Genomic DNA, 20,628 nt, shown 5'->3' on the forward strand with positions numbered 1-20,628 from the left:
GACACATGCTAGAAATGGCACTAAAAAAGTCGCTTAAAACTATAAGCAGAACAGCCAGGGAACCTCGGGAGCTCCACAAAAAATACAGGTAAATGTGATCTTTACTAAGATGAAGAAAGATAGCACCGTTTATTCGTGTTATTGTCAAAACCCTGTGACTTCATGTTGGTGCATTTGGCTTAGAGTCCTTTTAGTAAGTCAACAGAAATTAAAATAAAATTTTAAGTACCTCAACAAAAGTAGAAATAGATTTGATCTTTTTAAAAAGGGAAATCTTAGATAAAGGTTCAAATTAAAAGAAATTGTAAAACATTAAGAATCTACCCAAGCTCTGGTTTTAGTCATTGTGATGAGTGATTATCTAAGGAATTCTGCTGAACCCAAATTAAACTGGACACACCAGGTAGGATAAGGACAGAGGAGCTGAACTGAAAGTAGCTTTTGCCCCAGCTGATCCAGGACAAACCAGTCTCTGTGGCCATGCCCATCCTCCTCACCCCAGGCCACAAAGGATGGCTGCCATGTGTTATATTGTAAAACCCACTTTGCTTTTTGAACCCTGGAGTGGAGAAAATCACCAAGTAATCAGTCCTTGGAAACCCAGTCCAATGAGTACAGGGTTTGGAAGGGCATGGTTTAGAGGAGAGCTGTCGAGCACTGATGTTCTTTGGTGGCAGCATCAGCCTCACTAAGTTGAGCTAGAAAGTGGCAGTGAACTTGATAAGCTTTGGTGAGCTTGCCCATGTTCGTGGGTGGGGGTGGGTCCCTTGCGCCAGTGCTTTTAAAAGTGCTTCTGCAGACCTCAGAACGGGTCCTCCACACATGTGCAATGTGGAATGGAATAGGTGAGGCAGGGAAGGTTAGCCCTGTTTCAGAGACTGGAAGTCATGGCTGAAGGAGCAGCAGTTCGCATGGCTGCTGGAACCTGCCTCCACATCTCCTGGCTCCTTTTCCATGGTTGCCTCTCACATCATTTTGCTTTTTCTGAAAACTTAAATCTAGATCCTCTGCCTAAAACCATTCAGTGGCACTCCCCATAGGATCTAGAATAAAAGTTGCATTTTCTTTCATGGCCTACAGAGCTCAGCATGATCTAGAAGATTCTGCCCCTCTGGCCTCATCTTTGTACCTTTTGCCTGGATACCTCTTAGTTCCTCAGCATGCCCAGAGTGCCCTTTCCCATGGCCTCCTCACCTTCTTGGGCGTTCCCTCCTTTGAGGGGCCCTCTCTACCAGCCTTCCCTCTACCAATAGGGCCTTCCCTCTTCTGTCATGGTGCCTTGTTTCTTTCCCTTTATGGCACTCACCATGGTTCATAATTGTAGTTATTCATTCATTATTGCTGCTTTTTGGCGGGGGAGGGTATTTGCTGTTCTTTCTTTCCTCATGAAACTGTAAGACCTTTGCAGACCAAGGCCACATCTCTCTGGTAGTTCCTTGACTCCACTGGCCTAGCAGGGCCTTATTCATGGTTAGGGGTCTCTGCAGCTCCCCAAGAGACTTGTACAGTCACACGTGAAGTCAGTAGGGTGCCAGGTGGGTACTTGAAACATCTGGGGGACAACTTGTAAAGTATGTGATTGTCTAACCACTATGCTGTCCACCTGAAATTGACACAAAATAGTATTGACTGTAAACTATAATTGAAAAATTTTTTTTTAAGTGAAACCTCCACCTATCAGAGGATGGACATTCCCTGTCATTTCACCAAGAGCTTCACAACTTTTCTGCCCTGGCATTTCGCTACACTCATTCACTCCTTTTGTTACTGGTAAGTGGATCTTTGAAGATCCACTGAAGCTTGAGAGAGTGAGTTACATATCCACTTCTTTCTATCAGTGAAATAATTTAAATGTTCTAGGTTTCTTTGCATCATCATTTTTTACATGAATCATGTCTGTGTTACCTTTGTGGTAAGTTTCATGACTTTTTACCCTTTTCCCTAATATCATAGTCTGTCCCTTCAAATGCATCAACGTATTTTAACGTTTAATTTCCTCTTACCACTACATCAAATGAGAAAGCCTCTTTGAGGTTCATTTCCTCTCACTCTTGGATACACAGAGACTTTTTATTTTCTTGTTGTTTTTGTCAGGTGTGTATGCAAACTCTTATCAGATGACTTGTGTAGGTAGCCCTAGGGCAGCACCTACCTTTATGGGTTAACTGATGTGGTTCTCCTGGAGAGAGAAGGCATGGTGATTAATACACAAGGAAGGACTGAGCAAAAAGGAAGAAGGACATGGAATGGACAACAGTGTGGTGATTGTTGGTGGGAGGGAGATGTAAGGGCACTAAATGGTAATGGAAAAAAATACAATAAAGATTAAATTTAAAAAATAAATAACACAGAGTGGGCTGATTTCAAAAAGAAAGATCAGATGTCCTGATCTTTCAGATCACTCTTATCTCCCAAGTATCTAATTAATTTTTTTTTAACCTTTCTGCCCAGATTATCCAGGGAAATACTCTGAAGAGGAGAGCAAGAGCTCAACATCAGGCCTCACAGGAGACATCGGGGACGACCTTCAGGAAGCTCGGGCTCCCACCATTGCTCAGCTGCTCCAGGAGAAAACCCTCTATTCCTTCTCTGAGTGGCCAAAGGTAGCTCCCAGAGCTTGCCTTTTTCATCCGAAGCTTCTCAGCTTTGAATCCTTTATTTTTACCTTTCAGAGTGTTTGAGTAACAGATTCAGAGACATGTTTAATATCTTTAAAAGGTATTATAGTACTGTAATAGTTGAACATTAAAAGTACATGCACTTGACTAATTAGACTATAAGACACAAGTGTCAGATTGTCTTCATATTTACAGCACCATGGCTTTAATTTTTTATTGTCCAGACTATGAAATTTATTTTAAAGCTTATAAAGTGAGTGCTGTTTTCTGATTAGCTCATTCTAGTTGGAAAACTTGATCTCAAGGGACTTTGTAAATTTGGGTAACTTGATACCTATTCCTCAGAGATTTTATCTTTTTTTTAAACAGGATCGAGTGATAATCAACCGCCTAGATAACATCTGCCACGTAGTGTTGAATGGGAAGTGGCCCTCCAGCCAGCAGTATGAGCCCTCGGGCACGCTGCCCACCCCTGTGCTAACCAGCAACGCGGGTTCTCGAAGCAGCCTCTCGGAGCCAGAAGCATCAGAGCACAGCTTCAGCAGCGGTGCGGCATTGGCGGCCCAGATCCAGAAGGTGAGGCCGCAAGATTGGTTTGGACCATGAAACAAAGAGCAGGGACGCTGCACTTCTTCTTGACTGAGTCATTCATTCAACAAATATTTACTGAATGGATGGGCAGGGAGTGTTGTTGTTTGTTTTGGTTTTTGGTAGAGCCATTAGTGTTAGTTGAAATAGTTGGATTTTATCCCGTAGGCAGCGAAGAGCTATTACAAGTCTTAGAGAGGGGGCCTGCATGATGAAAGCAGGGTTTTGCGCCTCAGCGGGGTTGGTGTGCAGGCCCATGGTGGGGAGGGTCAGGAAAGAGGAGAGCTGTGGGAGCTGGGGCGGGGGCCCGTGGGGATCTGAAGAAGAGGTGAGGTTCTAGATGAGGTTGATGGCAGAGTGGACAAAGGAAGGCGAGGAAAGAGGCAGGCATGTAAGGAGAGGGAATCATGAATGGATCCATGGGTTTAGCACTTGGAGAACTGAGAGAATGATGGCACCTGATAGAAATTAGGGAAATCAGAGGAGGAATGAGTTTTACTTGAGTTTTATAAACTCAAACATAAAAGTCAAGTTTAGTTGGAGCAACACTAATAAGCCTTCTGGCCCTCACTCTTGACTGCACATTGGAATCCATTGGGGGTCAGTCTTGAAAAGCTGCTGATTATGATTTAATTGGTCTAGGGTGTGGACTGAGTATTGGATTTTGTCTTTCTTAGCTTCCCAATTGATTCTGATATACAGCCAAAGTTGAGACTCCTTAAATTATAAGCTTGCAACTGTCACTCATGGACAAGCAGCTTCAGCAGCACCTGGAAACCTGTTAGAAATGCAGAATCTTAGACCCACTGAAGTAGAATCTGGATTTTAACAAGCTGTCCAGGTGATTTGTCTCTTAAGTTTGAGAAGTTTGAGTTAGAAGAACTTCTGAGAAGATGATTAGAAATAATACTGGGCCCACGGTAATCGGGCCTGGAGAAGCAGCTGGCATTGAGCCACAGAAGTGGCATTTAAACCTCTCTTGCCACATGTGTGTGTTCACAGGACAGCTTCTTGGCTCCGGTATTCACAAAGGATGAACAAAAGCACAGACGTCCTTACGAGTTTGAGCTCGAGAGGGAGGCAAAGGCTCGGAACCTGGAACAGTTCTCTGCTGCCCACGGGCACCCTTCCGTCGTCCTCAATGGCTGGCATGGGGAGTCAGCAATAGATCTCTCCTGCGCATCTGAGGGGTCTCCAGGAGCCACATCCCCTTTCCCTGTGAGTGCCAGCACCCCTAAGATTGGGGCTCTCAGTTCACTTCAAGGAGCCCTCGGCATGGACTTGTCTGGGATTCTACAAGCCGGCCTGATCCACCCAGTGACTGGACAGATCGTCAACGGGAGCCTCAGAAGAGATGACGCTGCCACGAGGAGGCGGAGAGGGAGACGGAAACATGTTGAAGGAGGGATGGACCTCATCTTTTTGAAGGAGCAGACACTTCAGGCAGGAATCTTGGTGGGTATAGGAGGCTGTTAAACGAAAACATTGACCTGAGCAATAAACCCTTCTTCCTCAAACACAAAATTTTAGGCTTGTGGCTCTTCTCCCTGTTTCAGCTGTCCTACTTATTTCTGTTATATCCTCATTATAAGTTGCTCTCAGTCTTTTCTAGAAATAGGCCCTTAATCTGCAGGCAACCTGTAGAAATGAGCCAGGAGGTCTTGCCATTTCAAATGGAAACAATCCACATCCTCCAGTGTTTCAGAAGAGCCACTGGTGATTGAGCAAAGCAAGGCCACAGGGCTGAGTTTGTGTCCAAGTGGCTCCAGGTTAACAGGAGCTGGGACTGGGAGAAGGATCAGGAGTCAGGACTTCCTGCATGTTTAACCTGGCTTTACTCCTTGACTTAACTGGGCGACATTGGGCATGTCAACCGGCCTCACGTTGCTGCTCTGTAAGGGAGCAGTGGGGTGGGGCACAGCACCTCCGGCAGAGTATCGCTGTGAGGCTTCACCTAGATCACACTAAGACACTCTAAACTCGGAGGAGATCGTTGTAAACAACAGAAAGGTACAGCAGCCAAGGGCGACCCCCTTAGACTTTGTTTAATGTGACACGGACCACTGACTTCTCTTGCTATTTTGGTTTTTCCCTTTTACTGATTTTTGAGCTCCAAAACAGGAATCATATTCCACGTTTTCTTATTTTAAGAGGAATAATAACAACCAGTATTTGTTGAGAGCTTGCTGTGTACCAGGTGCTGTGTCCAGACTTTCACATGATTGTCCTGTGTCATCCTCACGACAGCCCTGCAAAGGTGTTACTATTCCCATTTTATAGATGAGAAGACTGCCTAAGAATATTCAGCTAGTACATGCAGATCGGGGAACCAAACCAAAGACTGTTCTTTAGAGTGCGAGAGCTTTGTCACTAAGCTTTATTGTTTGGGGGGTGTCTTCCTCTTAGACTTTCTGTAAAATTTGGGAAGGGGAAGCGGCAGGTTCTTTCCCTGCCCAATCCTACAACTTTTAAGATGGTTCTGTCTTTCTCTTTTTTTTTTTTTTTAAGAGGTGCAAAGCCATAGTTTCTCTGTGATGATGGTAGAATTCCAGTGGAATGACTGATGAAATTTTTCCCTTGACTTCATAGTATTTTTAAAATTTAGCGCTGGCATGATACTTTTCAGCAGGCCCAACTATAGGCATTAGGAATACAGAGATGAGTAAGACAGACATTTGAACGACAGAGGGAGAAATAAATAAGCGAATTGCAGTGAGGCATTTTCTGTTACATGAAAAACCTGTGAAGAGTGCTGAAGGAGGACAGAACATGGAGTGGCCAGTGTTGCCTGGGACTGCCAGTGAGAGTGACAAAGGAGGTCACACTGATTCTGAGCAGACAGGATGGAATTAACGTTTACCGGGTAGACAAGAAAGGCAGAGGCGTGTTCAAGTGGAGAGAACCCCCGCACAGGCAAGAGCTTCTGTGTGGTCAGTAGTGTTTCAGGTTCTTGCTCAAGCACCCAGCAGAGTAGTTATCAGGTGGAAATAGATGGGAAGATTCAAAGAGCACCTTCTGCGTTTTCCTTTTAGATGCTAGTTTTTATTCTGTCACAGTTAACTGCACATACTTGTTTTCCCTTCGTCCAGGAAGTCCATGAAGACCCAGGGCAGGCCCCCCTGAGCACCTCACACCCTGAAGGGCCAGTGCCTGCCACTTCGCCCGCTGAGCCAGCACCACCAGCTGGCAGCCAGGCTGAGAAGGCCATTCCCAGCAAGAGTCTGCTTGACTGGCTGAGGCAGCAGGCTGACTACTCCTTAGACGTCCCTGGCTTTGGAGCAGTAAGTGCTTGTTGGTACTGCCCGAGGTTGCTGTTTATTTCCTGCTAACTTGGTGCTGTTTTGATAAAGAGTTTGCTAAGGGAGACCAGGACGTTTGGGAGAAATCTCTGTCAACTGAGAACATCCTTTTAAAGTAAAAAAAAAAAAAAAATTGTAACCCATGTCAGAACACTGCCAAGATGTAGGCATGCAAAATCTTAGGAGGACAGAGCTAGTCTAAGCTCAGCCCCCTTTCCCCCTAGAATTACCACACAATATCATAAGCTCGCAGAGAAATCTTTCGGTTGCATAAACACCGCCAGTTCATGAAAATGATCCTATCTATTCCTTTCAAGTGAATACATTACCACTTTGCAGGAGGTGTGTCTATTCTCAGTTACACAGTTACTGCCCTGGGACTTTTCCTCAAGTCCTCTTATTTGCCCTAAATCCTTCAGATTAGAAATCTGTAGGGGAGAGTCACTGAGCACAGATGTCTTCTCTTAGTTCTTAGTTTTTCTTTTCTTATTTGCTCATCTACCCACCATCATCTTTGTTTTGGGTACACCTGGCTAATAAGAAACAGGGAGAGTGCTCACAAGAAAAGGCAGGGAGCGCATTCACAGGTGCATACCCTCTGAGGACAGACAGAGCCTACCGGGTAGGTAGCAGTGGAGACGTTGATGACAAGGAAAGGGCTAGGGATGAAGCAGCACCTGGGAAACTGTCGGGACAGACCAGGTGTTCTAGTCTGCAGGGCCAGGCAGCCCACACAGGCTGTCTGCCAGCTTGCTCTTGCTTCAGGAAGAACCTAGGTGGGAGCCAGGTGGCTGTTCCCTTCAGGATAACCTGGCTGGGCTCTTGGCGGAGGGCCATTAATGAAAAAATAGTAAAACTGGGTGACAAGCACTACCCCTGTCAGAGGATTCTGCGACAGCATTTGTTGTAATGTTGATTTCCATTTGTCCTAGAATTTTTCAGACAAACCAAAGCAGAGGAGGCCACGCTGTAAGGAACCTGGGAAATTAGATGTCAGCTCTCTGAGCGGAGAAGAGAGGGTTCCTGCCGTCCCTAAGGAGCCAGGACTGCGGGTAAGGAAGAGGTGCACGTCCCTGTGAAACCCAACCTTGCAGACTGGGAGAGACAGCTCCCCTGGAAGTGCATGTCCCCGATGTTTCCTACAGGACAAGGGGCCAGCACAAGGACGTCTGTAGATGGTGAAGTAGTGCTGGGGTCATTTGTTTTCAACTTTTACCGATGAAACTTTCGGTTTACTTTTGTACTTAAACCATTACCAAAGCTTGGTATTTTTTTTTCTTCTATTTGTAGAGTTCAGGGAAAAGACACCTTAACTCATTAGGAGTCTCTTCCCAGTGTGTAACAAACTTCATTATTGGAAATTTTCATTTTCTAATCTCAGTCTTTCTGGCTACCATTTAAGACATTTCCTCCTGGTCCGTCCTCCCTTGGCAATGAGAAACAGCTGACTGCAAGCATGGCCCTTTCCTATTAGAGAACCATGAGTCTGGAAGGGACTTCAAAGACATCTGCAGAATACTTCTAGTATAACAAATATGAGTTAATTATAGTTTACAGATGAGTACAAATTTGGAATAGAAAATTTATAACCTCTAGAGGGCGGCAATATCGCTTCAACTTGAAAATGCATCAAACTTCAGCAAATTATACATAAATGTGTTTTTAACCTTGTGAAAGTGCATTCTATCCAAATGGGGAGCCCCTGAAGATCCTCATGGGGATCCGCTCTTCCCGGGTGTCCCCTCAGCTAGCAGGCTTTCCCGGATGCCTTCTCCGCAGGGCTCTGCCTGCTGTGGCTTTCCTGGGGCCCAAATTCCTGTCTTAGTGAAACTGCCTGGATATGATTTCCTTTTTTAGCTCCAAAAGACCACCCACCCTAGTCATTTCCTCCGCCTTGTGCAGAAAGACGTTGTGACTTAATGATCTCGAGGAGCTTGTTACTGATTTGTCACCTGCGTGCTCCCTCCTCTTTTTAGCAATGCTGCACACATAACTGCTCCCACTCCTCTTCCCCCGCTGCGGCCCCTCTGGGCGGGGGGGCCTGGCCCAGTCCCTCGGGGCCTGCTTGTTAGAAAGTTTGTCACATTGGAAAAGCGACCCTTTTTCCAGCTCTCGCTTTCTCTCTAGAAAATGTCCCTCCCACCCCTTTTCTCAGACCTGCTTGTGTTGCGCGAGCTGATCACGCTTCGGTTCTTATCCCAGCTGCCTTCCTCCAGCTCTCACGCTGCCCGCTCCTCCGCCCCCACCCCGCTCTGCTCTCAGCGCAGCGTCATCCCGTGGAGACCTCCAGCTCTTACTCTGTTGTAGCTCGGAGCTCTGGGTTGAGAGACTTGTCAGAAAAACCATGTGGTTTCTCCCTTGGCCCTCTCATGTCTTTCTACATATCTGACAATTTCCCTCATGTTCTCTGGAAATTAATGTTCCTAACTCCCTGCAGACACTGACCCCTTGCCAGAAAACCCATTTCTAAGCTGTTCGCGTGAGCCAGTCTCTTACCAGAGATGCACTTTCCCTCCTTTGTTAAATAAACAGTCCCTGCGTCAGAGGCCCTTTTCCTGCAGTAAGGCAGGAATAGGAAGCATCTGTCCACCTGGTCCTTGGGGCTGTGTGGCCTGCCCAGCGGGGCAGAGCCGCTGCGGCCCTGACAGCAGTGCTCTGCCTGGCTCCGGAACAGCCTGTTCCTCAACCATGTCACCCACGGCCCCTCCTGGGACAGGAGCCCCCTGGGATTTGCGGCATTCTGTCTCTCCCATAGCGACCCTGCCCCTTCTAGAAGCTGGTCAGATCCCACAAGGGACTTCTGCCTTCCTTCAGCCCCTTCTGCTCTGTGTGCCGCAGCCTTAGCCTCACATGCACTGTGGTAGGGCCGAGGGATTCCGCTCTCAGAAGGCCCGGTGCAGAGAGGTCGCTCATTGAATGTATGTGTGCACACATACATGCTTCATATATTTTATGTGCAAGTTACATTTGTTTCACATTATACACACACATCTGTGTGTGTAGTTTTTCTGTGTGTTTCTTGCTGTGCCATTTGACATGACACGTCACCTCTGAATACTTCAGCATGCATCTCCTAAGAACATTTTCCTATGTAACTATTTCCATTATCGTGCATGTGAATATCAATATCTAATATCCAGTCCATATTCAGATTTTTCCAGCTGTCCCAAAAATGTTTTTTAGAGCTAGTTTTTGTTGTGTAGGCGTTTTAAAATTGGGATCCACATACTGCATTTGGTTGTTAGGTCTCTCTCCACTCGGTGGATATTTGTTGGCCACTAACCTTCCTGGGAGGAGTAGGGAAGTTTTGGTCACCACCTCCTTCTCCTTTACCCAGAAGTTAAGTTTAGAGTTGGCATGTGCAGGCTTTGGCATAAATGCTACCAGGTACTGATGAAGAAAGATGCTCTTCTTGCGTTAGAACACCCATGTAATCATCTGCAGAAGCAGCTTTGCCTCCAGGGCTGCTCCGTGTCTGCGTCTCCTCCTTGCTCTCCTCGCCCTCTCCCCAGGCCTCCCCTGGAAGAGGAAGCAGGTTTGCTCCCAGGGTATAATTACCAGGAGGGAGCGCTGCCAAAGCCTGACTTGGCCGCTGTGTGTGGTCGCAGAGCTGCTGGGAGGGGCATCTGACGAGGGTGGGCAGCAGCTGGGTGGCTAGAGTGACTCTCCTCCCACAGGAAGTGGTGAGAGCTGACTTCCTCTGCCAGCACGCCTCCTGCTTTGCTGTAGGTGAAGGACTGTTCTTGTCACGCCTGGGGCCATTCTGCTACTGCACTGCAGGCTGAAGGGGAGAAGGTGGCCAGGCCAGCCTGTGCCTTCTTGTCATGGTCCCAGTTCAGAAAGGGCCTGGCATTCTCTCGGCATCAGTGATTCGTTACAAGGGCAGGGGAGGGACGTTTTTGGACATCGTGATGCCTGAGGAGTGCGACATGAACTTAGTGGACAGAGCTGGAGAGGCCGCAGGGCCCACAGGATGCAAGCCGACTTAAGTGTGCTGTCCAGTCCTGCATACGCCTGATGAGCTCAACATCAAGTGTGTTAAAGTACATCTGGTTTGTAGCAGATTGTTTGAAAGTAAGATGGAGGCATTATTTATCGCAGTCTGGGTTTGCTTTCACCCCCATGGAAAGACTTCCCGCTGGAAAGTTATGAGGGAACACATGTGGATATAAAGGGAAAAGACACACCCCAGCACCTTTCCCGGGCTTTTGCCGTGGGTGGGCTGCACAAGGGCCTTGTGGTTGGGCTGTGGTTACCCTGGCAGGGACCCTGGGCTGTCCCCACAAGGGGCCTGAGACTACCGTGTAGTCCAGAATAAGGCGATTTTCCCTAATGGGCTCAAGATAGACTGGTGAGAAATTATGCTTGTAGCCTGGCCCCAGTCCACCAAGCCCTACTAGCTTCGTTTAGAAACAAGAACTAGACAGGAATTGTTCCCCGAGCGATCATCCCCAGAGCCAGCGTGAGCAGCTGCCCGCCCGTCACGCCCGGGACAAAGCTGACTGCAAATCCCAGGCAGCCACCTGTGGAGACGAGACACTGCTGTGGTACGGTTCAAGGCGAGAGCCCTGGGCTGGGGCCGCAGGCAGGGCCTGACCAACTGCGCCCCCAGGGGCAAATCCCTGCCCCTCTCAACTTGTAAGAAAGAAGAGGGACAAGACAGGACAGGATCAGCGGTTTCTCCCTCTTCCGTTTCCTGAACCAAGGCCTTTAAGGAGAGTTTTCTCAGAATTCGAACAAAGTTGACCATCATAATGCTTTTTGCCCGTGGCTTATGATGACCTGGTTTTTCTTTAATATTCTTACGGAAACAGACGTGGGACTTCAAAACTAACATTATTTGGGGTGACTTAGAAACATTCAAGTGCATGTCTTTCACGCGTCTGTGAATTGGTAGACGCCCTTTACGGTGGCTGTGAGAACAGGACTGACTCCAGGGGCTGGCGTGATGGCGAATTGCGGCAGCGCAGGTGCGGCCCTCAGCACAGCACCTGACGCTGCTTAAGTGCTCACTGTCGATGCTCCCGCTGCTGCTCCCGTTGCCATCACACCCTGCATGAGCTCCCCGATGGCCAGTGTCCCTGGCTGCTGACACTCCTCACGGCGGGGGAATCAGTGCGTCTCTGCTGCTTCTCATTTTGGGGCCGCCGCGCATATATATACTCACAGCTCATTGAAAACCAGAACCGGTGTTGCCCACCCGCCCTGTCACTACAACTGCCTCTTATGCAAAGATCTGTTGGGTTTTCTAAGGGTTTAACTTAACAGTTAAGGGAAAAGAGAGGCAGTTTATGAGATGGAAATCCCAGAGCAACTGGATTAAAGTTCAAAGTAGGTGTCCTTAGGAAGGCTATAAAGAGATTTTTTTAACTGCTTTCAGGCCTGGTCACCAGTCTTAGCCCTTAGATGGCCGTAGCTTTCCTGACTTCTCTCTCCACACTCCCTGGGACTCCTGGCTCTAACAGAAGGTTTTTCTGGCCTGTCTGGTGTCTCTTGGTGAGACCTGTGCCTCCTTTCTTGCTCTGAGTATGCTCCACTGAGGTAGTGCAGCTGGGTCCTTGCCTTTGAGCCTCCAAGATAAGGACATAGAGCTGTGGGCTGGTGGTCCGAGCTGCCTCTTGCCAGATCCCTGCTCCCCACTCACGCCAGACTTGCACGGAGGGAAGGCGTTTACACACATACACCCCTCTGAGAGTCCTGAGAAGGCAGCACAGGCAGCCGTAGAGAAGCATGGGCTCCCCCAGCAGCCCAGCGGCGAAGCCCGGAAGCCCTGCTGTTGAGCCCTGCCACCTCCTGCCCTGTCTGCACACTCCAGCCCTAACTATGACCTCTTGTCCTCAGGGCGATCCCAGGGCCACAGACATCTTGAGGCCAGGCCACGCTGACCGTTTTTAGCCTTACCAGTGCTGTGATCAAAGAGAAGGTTATAGAACACCAGCTTTGTGACAAGAACCACAAGGAGGGAAAGCCAGGGCAGTTGGAGCGGCTTCCTTTCAGTGTGGCTCAGAAAGAGGATGATTCCCAGGGACCCCCAGGGGAAGGGCTCTTCCTTTATGCTCCTCTGAACAAAGAAGGCTGAGCCTGCTCACGGGTGGGCATGCATCACCTTGATAAACATAATGATAACAGTGAGGAGTGTGGGATGTAGGCATTACGGGGGTGGGGGGGTATAGGCCTTTCAGATACTGAGTCATGAAAGAAGTGTCTCCCTTTCTGTGGGGAAAACATTTCTCTCCCTTTACTGGGGATTGATCTGGCCATTTTTGAAACACATTCAGAGTTAGTTACATTGGAATGGCAGTGGTTGGTTTAATTCTCTTGCAGGCAGACTGTGAGCTGGGAGAGCAGGTTCTCGCATCCTGTTTCCCGCAGAGCTGCTGAGCCACGGTCACAGGAAGGAGCATGCGTGGCTGCAGCAAGCCCTTCCCAAGTGGGCGCTTTCCGCCCCCCAGCTGCCTACCACTCACTGATACGTTCAGGCAATAGGTCCTCTTCTGAGCTTCTCTGTAGCTAAATCACCCGTGTGTGTCCTGGTGAAGTGTTCAGATGTGTGGTGCCAGGCGTCCTGCGTAAGCATCTCTGTGAGTCCCAGGAGCAGCCACGGCTCAGTCCCCGGGGGGGCAGAGTGCTTAATTCTGGGGCTCTCCACCTGTAAGGAAACCAGAGGGTGAACCTCTGAACAGGAAAATAGTTTGTCTCCCTTAAAGAGAGACCAGAATATTGCTGCATTTTGACACATTTCCCCAGTGATCACCAAGAACGCTTTTGTTTTCTCAACACACCTGTGGGCGGGGCAGAGTGATTGCCCTCTAGGCGCTCATGGTTGGCGGAGGGCGGGGCGGGGGGGGCATGGGAGGCGGGGCGCGCGCACGCACAACTAGCAGTGGCCCTTTAGCGAGACTTCCCCCTGTGGACTGGGCAGCGTGTTAACACTTCCCTTTCAGTAACCCTACAAGATAGTGCCGTCGTCCTTTCTCACCCGGATTCTGGCTCGAACTGGCTTGGCCCGAGCCCCTCAGCCAGGCGGTTGCAGAGTCAGGGTGAGACATCAGGTCTATCTGCTCCAAAACCCTATCTTACCTGCTCTGCTCCGTGGCTGTAATTGAAAACCTGTGTCATGAAAAAGACAAAGGCAGCCATCTGGTCAAGGGGTCGCAGCCCCAAGAGTCTTGCCTGCGTTCGTTTCGGCAGCACATATACTGAAATTGGAACGATTCCACGAGGACTAGCGGGGCCCCTGCACAAGAACGACACACGGGTCCCTGAGGCATTCCCTGTGCTGCTTACGTTGTAGAGCCCAACTAATATAATGCTCTGTCCGTTACACCTCAATGAAAGTATTTTAAAAGTCCTGACTAAGACCTGGGCATCTTTAGTACTGGTCTCTAGCTCGCAGCACGCTGACAGCTCCGCCACAGGGTGGGCACTGCTTGGTGGTGCCAGGCTGTCGGCCTCTGAGGGAGAGAACCTGGGGGAACAGGTAGGCAGGAGGCGCATTGCCCGTGGGGGAGCCTTCGCGGCGCTGGGGCAGGGCGGCCTATGCAGAAGCCGCAGCTGATGTCCCGTCACCCAGTAACCCTCAGCATCTTGTGTTTCCTTGTCCTTCTCCAGGGCTTTCTCCCAGAAAACAAGTTCAATCACACCCTGACCGAGCCTGTTCTTCGAGATGCAGGTCCCCGCAGGAGGGGGCGGCGACCTCGGAGCGAGCTCCTGAAAGCTCCCGCCATGGCGGCGGACTCGCCCTCCGGAATGGGGCCGCTGTTCATGAACGGACTGATTGCTGGGATGGACCTGGTGGGACTTCAGAACATGCGGAATGTGCCGGGCATCCCCCTCACAGGGCTGCTGGGCTTCCCAGCCGGCTTTGCCACAATGCCCACGGGTGAAGAGGTCAAAAGCACCTTGAGCATGCTGCCCATGATGCTGCCGGGAATGGCCGCCGTGCCCCAGATGTTTGGTGTTGGGGGACTCCTCAATGCCCCCATGGCAACTACCTGCACTTCGACTGCTCCGGCGCCTCTGTCAAGCACAACGAAAAGTGGTACATCGGTGACCGAACAGACTGCAGAAGATAAGCCAAGTAGCCATGACGTAAAAACGGACACTTTAGCTGAAGACAAGCCTGGTCCTAGTCCATATTCTGATCAGTCCGAACCTGCAATAACTACGAGTAGTCCTGTGGCTTTTAACCCATTTCTCATCCCAGGAGTGTCTCCTGGACTCATTTACCCATCCATGTTTCTCTCCCCTGGTATGGGCATGGCTCTGCCAACCATGCAGCAGGGCAGACACTCCGAAATGGCGGGGCTGGAGAGCCAGAAGAGGAAGAAGAAGAAAACAAAAGGGGACCACCCGAACCCCAACCCAGAGTCTGCCCCCGGGTCGGACAGGGAGCCAGGCAGTGATCAGAACTTCCCCGAATCCAGGGCGCCTGTGCCCTCAGATAGAGAACATGCGGCACAGTCCGGGGACGCGGGCCTCAAAGACTCAAACAGTGACACCAATTAGAACTTTTCTTTCATTTAAGAGATGATGTGACTTGTAAGTTTCTTATCCCATAAAGGTTTGTTACTTCCCTCCCTTCACCTTCATAAGAACCTGTGTTTCCATAAGTAATATTTACCTACCTAATTTCCTGTCCGAGAACTATGGTAACAGATGTTCATAGTTGCAGGGTCTTGCCACTTCATTAGATAAGTGTCGTCGACCTAGTCTAGGAGGCACAGAATTCTCACTCTGTTACCCAGTCGTTCATTCCAGCAGTCGTAGTTAATGCAGTACTTGGTGACACGCCCTACCCCCTTCTCTTCCAAGTTTCCCACTTATTTGAGGAGGAAAATGGCATAAGAAAGCTGTCTAGGGATTTACCATTGAAGGGCTGAAGAACAGAGACGGTGGCTCTTTTTTTTTCCGTGAGCTGTATTGAATGAGAGGAATGTAATGGGGAACCAAAAAGCACAGGGAAAGGAAGTGCTGGTGCACATTTTTTAGTTAAAATATTTCCCTATTTTACGATTACTAAATGAGTAGTATAGACAGAAGTATATAACTAATGGCTGAAAATGCATATATTCATTTCTTTATAAAACAGAAACCTTACTGGTAGTAAATTAACTTCCCCCTTTGGGTTTTTCAGACACCTGCAGCAAGAAGAAATACTGACTAAGGCATTATTTTATATTCATATGTTCTCTCTCCCAAAGTAAAGGATGATTCTCAGTACGAGGAAGCTTTACACACCTTGAGTGGTTGCTGGTGGCGGGGGTGGGCAGGGGCTCGGCCTCCGTGGAGCTGCACCCCGCTCCCCGCCTGCTCCAGGACTGCTCCAGCCGCTCCCGGGGCCTGGTGGGTTTGTAGTTTGTGCTCTCGTTCACCAAGAATCAGGCTCTTCCTGGAGCCTGCGAGAAAGCAGTCACTCTACACTTACACTTCCTAGGTCCTTTTGTCAAATTATTTGAGGTTGTCCAAACACGGGTGTACCATCTTTTATAAGACTGTGAAAAGGTTTTCTTCCTCTATCTGGTTTTATGTTTTACAGTTGAACCCAGGTTCCAAATCATCAAGTTAGTCGAGACTGTCGCAGATTAACTTCATTTTCCCCCTTCCCGCCGGAGCAGCACTTAGGCGCGTTCAGCCCTCCCACTCGTGTTCCCCCCCCTCCGGAACCTCCCCCGTTATTGGCAGTCCACACTCTGAGACTTGAAATGAGCTCATGGTTCAGTGCTCTGGGGGCACAGGGCGGTGCAGGACCGTTGGAAATGTTGGAAGTGTTACTAGTACCGGTTTCACTTTTTTGTTGTCACAATTTACTGTATTTTTTACTTTTTCTGTTACCGTTTTTGCTAATTTATCAGAAGGTCCAAAAGTTTGACATAACTATTTCAGTTTGCATTATTTATTTATGATGGTTTTGTCATTGTCTTTTATACATTTGGGATTATAAATTATGTAAATGTTAAAATGAGCATCTCAAAGAAGTCTGTTAAATGGTAACCGGAAAAATCAATCAAGTGTATTTTCAAAAAGTGGCGTCCCAGTTTTATGAATCAGAGCTATAAATCAGAAAATCTATAACTGATCATATAAGAAGAAAGAATCCAGTAATTGAACAAATCCTATTTAATGACATCTTTATAGCATAGATGGTCTATAATGCTGACAACAGATTTCTTAGAAATGCTGCTCTCTCTATTTAACTAACATTTTGTTCAGTTTTGCCTCCAGTGGAAGCAGAAAGGGTTTTTTCAGCTGTTAAATCCTAAAAAATCAATATAATTTATTTATGTAAAAAAATCACTCAATCAATATATTTTTGAACCTTTTAAGTACTAATTTTCTTTTTATCAAGTAGAAAAAAAATGTATTTGCCCTAAATCCTTAAAATACAAATGCTATAAAAATTCATGTATCTTGAAAGCCTTACTGCAAATGAGTATTATAGACATCCAGCAGAGCCTGGGTGTTCTTTGTCTTCGTCGTCCTCGTTGTTTTGTATGGAAAAGCTGCTTTCCCCAGGTTCCACGTAGAACCTCCAGTAGGTCACAGGGTTCAATATGGATTTGATTTTAAAACCCACCAGCATGCTCTACCCCTTGTTACAGCTTATCGAACCTGTATGTTAACTCTCTGGGTGTTTAGGCTTATATTTGACTGCTATTGTGTCCCTGTTTGCAAAATGAAAATGACACTTTGTGGATTATTTTCTCTGTAAGGCATAAGTGCTTCTTATGATTATTTTGACGTTTTCAAGAGCAAAAGCCAAATTTAAACTCTTCAGCCAACTTGAGCCTTTTCATCAAATTCCATGTCACTCACAGCCATAACTTCCCTTGATCGTTACTCACCCCATGTCTTACATAATAAATTGTCTGTGGTCTTGATCCTGGATTTAAAAAAAAAAAAAAAAAGAAGTTGATAAGTCAAGTTTGTATGTGAGGACTTCAGTAGCACTTGGATGTCTCTTGCTGCCTGGGCACTTTCTGAATGTATCACCTGCACACAGGAATTCAGTCTTTCCTAGGTGCACCCTGTCGGGGGCCTGTTAATGTTCATTCAGGAGGGTTGACTTGACCTGTCTTCCGACCTCCCAGGGCACCTGGTTGGAAGGGGTGCAGCACAGCTCCCCAGCCTCGACCCGAAGGCCTTGGCAACGCCACTTCCCTCAGCCCCGTTCCAGAAGCCCCACCTTCAATCACACGGCTAGGACTCAGGGTGCAACTAGACCTCTGTGGACTGGATCAGATCTATGAAACACAGGGACGCCGGTGTAGCTGGAGCTTGTTAAGAACTTTACAGGCCTTCATGTTGGGAAGTGTCACTTCTCCAGCCTGGAAGGGCTGTGTCAGATACTGTCCACAGGGCTGGCATAAAAGTGCTGAAGCCTCGGTGAGAATGAGCGAGATGACCATCTCCCCCCTCCCCCCCCGCCCCGCCCCGTGCTGGGTCCCTACTAAGTACCAATAGATGGTGGATGAATAGCCTTAGAAGATGGGTGGGAAGTTGTTGATAAGGCCTTAGTGGCCAGCTATCATTTTCAAAGTAAGGATGTAGTATAGGCTTTATAGATCTTTAGTCAAGACTTGGAAAGCTCTCCTGGGTAGAGGAATGATTTATGCAGAATTTATAGGAAAGAGTCTTGGTTTCATTCATGACCTCAAAGCCTGCCCCAGTAAATGTCACCTCTTTGGACAAGGACAAAGGAGTCCAGGTAGCCCAATGCACTGGGTCAGTGTTGTAGTGTTTTGTGTGTGTTCTCCTTAAGTGACCTCCTTTGTCCTCACAGTGTCCTGGTTGCTGGGTAGAGAGACGGTTGGCATGCCGTCTGCCTAATGAAAGCCAACAGAAGGCCGCAAAGCTCACTCATCAATCATGGAGAACAGAGCTGGGGCTAGGCCCCTCTGTCCCACCAGCCCGAGGTTGGAGCACTTCAGCCTTTGTAAAGCCGACTGGGCCCCTTCAACCTCAGAAACCAGCTCTGACCGAATCATACTCGGAAACACTGGCGCTGGGAAAAACAGAACAGTCCGGTCACACCCTCTGGAAAACTTTATACTTGATTCATTTACACCAGATCTCTTAAAATGGTTTCTTGCAAGAATGTTCATTTGGACTGCAGATTCCAGAAGGATCTCTTTCTTAGGTCAGCCAAGGAGGACTTCACCCAGCCCCGTGACTAGCACCTTGGCTTCTCAGGACTCAGTCTCTGAGGTCCAGGAGCAAGAGGGCAGGTCTGCAGGACAGGCGGCACAGGCCTCCTTTTCAGACTTGGCAGGGTATCTGTGGGATAAGATAGGAAAGAAGGGAAGGGGGTAAATTAGGTACTGGCTCCTACAAGGACAGTGTTTTGTGAACTCAGTTTGGAAATGAAGAGTTGAGGATGGTGGCGACTGAAGTGGGTCTGAAGTCTGACTCAGCCCTAAGCCCAAGACCTAGAAGACAAAGGAATGGAATGGGATGGAGGGGAAAGCGGTGGAAACCTAGGGGGGAATATGGCTTCCCCGGGGGAGGCGGGAGCAACAGCCCTACATTCCACAGGCCTCAGTTTCCTCACTTGTAGAACAGGGATCGTTACAACTTGGACCTATAGGGCTGGTGTGGGCTTGATTGAAAGGGTCAATGTCAGGTGCTTGAAGTTGTGCCCTGGAAAGATAAGGCAACCAAAACAATGTTCTGGCAAGAAAATTAAGGATAAGGAAGCTCTTGCTCCCAGGCCCAAGGTAAGTCCAGAGTGGATCTGGGAGTGGATGCAAAGCAGGGCAAGAAGCAGGCTTTCTGGCCTGGGTCTGCGCCCACGGCCCTTTCCCCGTGAGCCCATTGGCCTGGAGTGAACTAAGGGACAAGGAGACTGTTGGGGGGCTGGGAGGGGGGAGGCCTCGCTCTGCAAGGCCTGCCTTGGCGTGCAGGTGCCAGGTTTGGGGGGTTGAGAGAATGACACCTAGTTAAATTGGAATTTCACGTAAACTAGTTTTCTTGGTTTAAGTATATCAATGCAATATTTGGTTCATAATTTTACTCAAAAAAATTATCTAGAATTTAAATTTATGCATTCAGACATTTCCTCTGGTAGCCTTACTCAATGTAATAACACATGTGCTAGACACTTCCTCGAATGGGGCTTGTTCTGAGTGCTCTATGACCGTGTTCTTAATCCCCGCAATAACGCTATAAGGTTATCACCACTTTACTGATGACAAAACCAAGGCACAAAGAAGCTGAATAACTCCCAATCACCTAGCTCCTAAATGGTGGAGCCAGGATGTGGGGGCTCAGAAAGACTGTTTCAGAGCCGTAAACGGACCCATAGGGGAGTCAGGATGGGCATCTAGTCTGAGGCCTGGGGCTGGCTGCCCCTCTAAGGTGCAGCTCCGTTAGAGAGTCGCGGGATGATGGGCAAGAGGAGAGGGGCTGCTGGGGCCACGCTGCCTTCCCTGCGCTTCAACTGCCAGCCCTGCGGCCAGAGCAGCAGGCGCCCAGGGAGGAGCGTTCCTTCCCATCCTGCTGCACAAGCCTGGGGACGTCCTCGGTGTCTGGATGTGAGAAGCAGCGTCCAATCTTAGAAGGTGGGGAAGAAGGTTGAGAAGGTGGGGAAACTGCCCAGCTGGAAGGGCCTGGGGGAAGGGGGCGGGGAGAAATCCTGTGTGTCCGAAAAGAGAGAGACAAATCGCAAATGATGTGAAATGAGTCTCCCTGACAACAGGTCACCTCTGAAGGCCAGAGCCTCATTTCCACCAAAAGGTTTGAATCATGACCTGGAAGCAGGACCAGGAATCCCAACTGGGAGAGCTTCAATCCAGCCTTTTGGTGTGAAAACTGCTCACCTCATGGATTGCCCACCTACCGTGGGTGCCGCAGGGGCTGCTGGGAAGGAGGCAGCCGCAGGCCCTGTCGAGGACCTTCCTCCACACGGCGCAGCTCAGCCACCGGGCCCCAGCTCCCTGTGCCAGGCCTCGACAGACATGAGCTCATCCCAGAAGGTGTCCTCCAGGTGAGGACAACGCTCAGGTAGGCTGTCACCTGCCTTCAGTGGCACAGTTAGTGAGGAGGAGAACAAAATTTACAGGTGGGTCTGGTCGCCAAAGCTCAGGCCCAGCACTATGTTCCTAGAGTGGCGCGGGCAAAGCACA

The 20,628-nt window shown here is 48.7% G+C and overlaps 1 protein-coding gene and 1 non-coding gene across 3 annotated transcripts in view; both read left to right on the plus strand.

Moving 5' to 3' along the window:
- The window catches only part of CHD6 (chromodomain helicase DNA binding protein 6), a 173,705-nt gene extending 156,359 nt beyond the window's left edge, over positions 1-17,346 (plus strand). For both annotated transcript variants that reach the window (XM_054573731.1, XM_054573730.1), the window contains 6 exons: positions 2,452-2,603; positions 2,988-3,194; positions 4,209-4,661; positions 6,296-6,487; positions 7,438-7,557; positions 14,117-17,346. In XM_054573731.1, the coding sequence (XP_054429706.1) occupies positions 2,452-2,603; positions 2,988-3,194; positions 4,209-4,661; positions 6,296-6,487; positions 7,438-7,557; positions 14,117-15,013 (2,021 nt within the window). In that variant the 3' untranslated portion in view covers positions 15,014-17,346. The remainder of the gene's footprint in view (positions 1-2,451; positions 2,604-2,987; positions 3,195-4,208; positions 4,662-6,295; positions 6,488-7,437; positions 7,558-14,116) is intronic.
- On the plus strand, positions 13,683-13,787 carry LOC129071030 (U6 spliceosomal RNA). The gene has a single exon (XR_008529191.1). It is a non-coding gene; the product is annotated as a U6 spliceosomal RNA (small nuclear RNA).
- Positions 17,347-20,628: the final 3,282 nt, after the last annotated feature.

Source organism: Pteronotus mesoamericanus, unplaced genomic scaffold, assembly GCF_021234165.1.
Source record: "Pteronotus mesoamericanus isolate MK-2021 breed Mesoamerican mustached bat unplaced genomic scaffold, CSHL_Meso_final contig_25, whole genome shotgun sequence".
In the NCBI taxonomy this organism is placed as follows: Eukaryota; Metazoa; Chordata; class Mammalia; order Chiroptera; family Mormoopidae; genus Pteronotus; species Pteronotus mesoamericanus.